The 4,843-nt window shown below is 40.0% G+C and overlaps 1 protein-coding gene across 1 annotated transcript; it reads left to right on the top strand.

The window, feature by feature from the left end:
* The first annotated feature begins 232 nt into the window (after window positions 1–232).
* On the top strand, window positions 233–1,288 carry LOC122323048 (trace amine-associated receptor 4-like). The gene has a single exon (XM_043216682.1). It carries the CDS (start codon window positions 258–260, stop codon window positions 1,281–1,283), a length of 1,026 nt encoding a protein of 341 aa, XP_043072617.1. The 5' UTR covers window positions 233–257; the 3' UTR covers window positions 1,284–1,288.
* Window positions 1,289–4,843: the final 3,555 nt, after the last annotated feature.

Genomic DNA, 4,843 nt, shown 5'->3' with positions numbered 1-4,843 from the left:
CGGGTAACCCATACAGATGTAGGTGGGATAACAGAAATCTGAGAGTATATATACACAAGACTGAGCTGTCGAGTCTAGTTGTATATTATTCACATAAACTGCTTAGCTTACAAACCAATAAGCATTGATTAGCATGTACATGTAATGATTGTTTTTTTTCTTGTATTCTGATCTTCACTAAGCTTTTAAATTATGAAATTGCTCTTTTTGTACTTTGAATGAAAATTAATGACTTTGTGCTATTAAGTGTCCACATAATGACACCAAACAAGACCGATGCATATGCTGAAAATGTGTTTCTCTGCTATCCGTTTCAGCCAGACTCTTGTTCGAGAATACAACGCCTCACTGCAGTTAAAGTGGCTATGTATATGTTAATGCTGCTCATTATTTTTCTTACAGTTTTTGGGAACATGCTGGTCATCATCTCCATCTCCCACTTCAAACAACTGCAGTCTCCAACTCATCTGATCGTTCAGTCTCTGGCTGCATGTGACTGTCTGCTAGGCACTTTGGTCATGCCCTATAGCATGGTGCGATCTGTTGAAGGGTGCTGGTATTTTGGAGATGTCATTTGTAAAGTACATTCAAGCTTAGATATGTCTTTATGCATCTCTTCTAAAATACATCTTAGTATAATATCTATGGACAGGTACTGGGCCATCTGTGACCCTTTAATGTATAAAACAAGGGTCACAAACAACGGTGTGACTGTTTTTATTACCTTTGCATGGATGTTTTCTTTTGTGTATAGTTTTTCTATTGTGTTTTCAGGGATAAATTCGGTAGGACTAGAGGTTCTTATGTTACAGATTTCCTGTTTAGGGAATTGTGTTCTGATATTTAACAGACAGTGGGCACTTATATGTTCAGGTCTTACATTTTTCCTGCCTGGGGCTATCATGAGTTCTCTTTATATAAAGATCTTCCATGTAGCAAGGAGACATGCAAAAGTTATGTCAGAAAGAGTGCCTTTGGGTGAAATGAAGAGCCAAACATCTGCACAGAGAGAAAGAAAAGCAGCCAAAACAGTGGCCATTGTTGTAGGTGCTTTTTTGCTTTGCTGGCTGCCTTTTTTTATTGCCACTGCTCTTGATCCTTTTCTCAATTTTTTGACTCCAGTTGATGTTTTTGATGCTTTGGTGTGGTTTGGATATTTTAACTCTACCTGTAATCCTTTGATCTATGGTTTTTTCTATCCTCGTTTTCAAAAGGCATTTAAAATTCTTATATCAACTTATATCTGTGGCTTCAGTAGTTCCAGCACATTGCCATTTGAATGAATCTATTGCTGTATTAATCTTAATAAATGAGAGTGCTAAGAAAATAAGTTCTGAGTGTCACACAATTATGTTTGTGGGGAAGAACTTAGTTTTGGTTATTTTTTTTTCTATGTAATTATCCCCTTAACCAGCACATCCGTAAGCCCCATAAGCATAACCATTCTTGTCAAAAAAACACTTTCACAAAAGCTCAAACAGGTATTTTTTCCATGCAATAATAAGGAATTAAATAAACACTTTATATCAACTGTAAGTCATATGTATGTATACAGTGCAGTGTTAAAGTAATTAAGTAGACTTTATCAGTAATTTCAGTTTTTGAGTAGTTGGTTTACTTGACTAAATTTAAAATGATGTATTAGTCTAGTTACTCTGCTATTTTTCCTCTGTTTGTGGCTGTTACATGCTTATTTTAATTTTATTTTTATCCGTAAATGTGACTGTATAAAGTCACTTGTTTCGTTAAATCAAATTGCTCTTACAAATTTAACAGCTTTTGTAAGCGTTGTTGAAAGTGCATTCTTCAATTTAAGTATCAATTCAAGTTATCAGCATCTTACTTTAATATGTTAAGTGAAATTCTGGAATTCTGCTTACTCACCCTATGGAAATTAACAACGGTTTTACCACAGATAAACCTAAAAATCAAGGTTACTATGGTTAAACTGTGGAGACAAATTAACCATGTTTTCCTATTGATTCTTCACTCATACTGCTAAAACGCTATAAGAAAAAGTCCTTTTATTTTCCTTAAGCATTATTTAATCACACAGTTTAACTCCACAGCCATTGGTTTGTGCAGTATTAAAAAAAACTGTCCCGTTATATTTGGTGGTCTTAACTAATGTGCTTTTAAATTTAAATTTGATCATCATTTGATACAATTCACATATTGTATATGTACAGGTTTTTACATTGCACTCATATATTTTACACATATGTATAAATTTTACAATATGCAATTAATAAATGTAAATAATCTTTAATTCATTTTTGTAACTACATTTATACTTTAACTGTTGATGCAAACCTTCACTTAAACCTGCCCTCACCACCAAACCAGTCCCTAATCCCACCTCAAAAGTGTTTTGCAACATAATATGACCACAATAGAATATACTTGCACTTATTTCTGATGCAAAACAAAGGAATTAAGGCCACCTAATATAGTGTGAACAAAAAATTAGCTAATGATCTGGCAGCGATGCTGCACGAGCCTATTACCACAAAGCCCAACAGAACTGGCTGGGCCTTCTGGCTACATAAGCGGCTGTTTCTCCTTGCATACTCTGATTTCTTCTCTTCAATGCTGTGTGTCTACAAGCTCTTATAATCTCTAATAACAACTCAAACAATATAACCCAACCATCTCCTGGGCTCACAGGGAACTCACACAATGAAAAGATCGCTGTACTCATCACTGCATTTTACCAGTACAACCAGAATCAGTTGCAGATGAACATACCTGTCATTCTGATTCCCCAGCAAACCCAGTCGAATATCGAGATTTGGTGGCAGCATTCAGTGTTCAGTGAGAAAGAAGCTACACAATTACCACTACACCACTCTTTTGACTGTGCTACAGATCTTATCTCTGGCACGGTACTCACCAGGGGTCACATCTTCCTTACCATGTAAAACATATCTGAGCAGTTCTCCAAAGCCTTATTCAACATCAACTATACACCAAGTTAAAGAAATATGAATTCCACCAAACACAAGTCTCCTTTTTGGGATACATTATTGGCTCCGAAGGGATAACCATGGACAATCATAAGGTCCAGCCTGTCGTAAACTGGCCTCAACCCAGGACCCTGAAATAGTTGCAACGGTTTCTGGAATCCGCTAATTTCTATCAGAGATTCATTTGAAACTTCAGCGCCAAAGTGGCACAAAATGGCTGTTCGTGGTACTGACTGGCCATCAAAATCTGGAATACATCAAGTCTGCCAAAAGTTAGGCCAGATGGTCTCTGTTTTTCTCCAGATTCAATTTCAAAGTTACCTAAATACCAGGCTCAAAGAATGGGCAAAGCTGCAATGCCCGCCAGCCCTCAGCTCCCCCGTTAGCCTCTGCTCCAGCGCTCCTCCCTCCTTCCAGTGCCACCGCTTGACGCCCCTGGGCTCTGGATCTCCTCCTGCTCCGGACGCTCCGAGTCCTGTGTCCGCCTGCGCTCCTCCCTCCTTCTGTGCCCCCGCCTGGCGCTCCTGTCTGCTTGCCCCAGTCAGACCTCCTCCCAACCTCGAAAGTTCATGAACCCATTTTCTCCCAGACCACTGTCAAAGCACCTGTACAGTGTGATATCATCACAGAAATCACAGAGGCACTCCACAGCGAACAACTGCCCCCCAACGCTCACTTTTTGTACCAGAACAATTGCGAACTCGCCGCCTTCAGTGGATTCTCCCAGCACTCCGGGCATCACGGTGACTCTGCAACTCACCATAAGTAAATTCTGGTGGCCCACACTTCAGGCGGATGTGGTGAACTTGGTCAAGCAATGTCAAATGTGCAATATATCCAAATCATCTCACCAACGGTCAGTGGGTCTGCTACAACATTTGCCTATTCCCCAAAGGCCAATAATCATACCACAATCTCTACCGTGATTGACAGGTTCTCGAAAGCTTGCCAACTCATACTCCTGCCTAAACTGACAGACTGAGAGACAGCTGACGGTATTTTGTTTTAACAGTCTGCCAGAGGACATTGTGTCAGATCGAGGACCCCAATTCACATCACGGGTATGGCATGCATTTTGCACACAGCTCTGCATTAACATTGAAAAAGCAGAACAACTCAACCAAGTACTTACCCCGATTTCTCCACTCCTATTGTCATGACAACCAACCAGATTGGAGCCGTTACCTCCTATGGGCCAAATATGCCCAAAACTCCCTTTGCAAACCATCCACCGGATTGATCAAATTTCAGTGTTTGCTGGGCTCCCAACCTTCCTTGTTCTCCTGGCCAGGAGAACCCTCCAATCTGCTGGCCATCAACACCTAGCTACAATGTATTGAGGAGACCTAAAATTCGGCTCACGTAAATCTGCAAAGGTCAGGCTGATCGCTGTCGAGGTAATCTCCGGTATATACTCCGGGGCAGTGGGTCTGGTAATTGCCTCCGCCTACCCTGCAGACGAGACGAGAGGGACCAGGACGAGGCAACAGAGATCAAAACCCCTCCCCTTATCATCGATGGTGAGGAGGCCTACAGAGTACAGGAAGTACTCGATTCGCAACGCCGAGGTCAGGTACTCCAATACTTGATTGACTAGTCTATTTATTATAGAATTTGCTGATTTGAGTTAGTACTGGCTGCAGATAAAGTTTTAATTGTTGGTGATATTCATATTGATAATGAAAAAGATGAATTAGGATCAACATTTTTAGACATTCTTAACTTTACTAAATGCTGTGTTTTGTACCAGCTGAAGTTTGAGTCCTTTCTAGAATCAGTAAGTATGACCATATTAGCCTGGTGCTGTCAACACTGCACTGGCTCGCTATCAAATATTGGATAGATTTTAAAATTTTGTTAATTATTTATAAAGCCCT

This window comes from Puntigrus tetrazona, chromosome 18, assembly GCF_018831695.1.
Source record: "Puntigrus tetrazona isolate hp1 chromosome 18, ASM1883169v1, whole genome shotgun sequence".
Taxonomy (NCBI): domain Eukaryota; kingdom Metazoa; phylum Chordata; class Actinopteri; order Cypriniformes; family Cyprinidae; genus Puntigrus; species Puntigrus tetrazona.
This window is presented reverse-complemented; position numbering and strand designations above follow the sequence as displayed.

Coding starts and splice junctions, on each gene's coding strand:
- LOC122323048 (XM_043216682.1), top strand. CDS start 258: ATGACACCAAACAAGACCGATGCATATGCTGAAAATGTGTTTCTCTGC.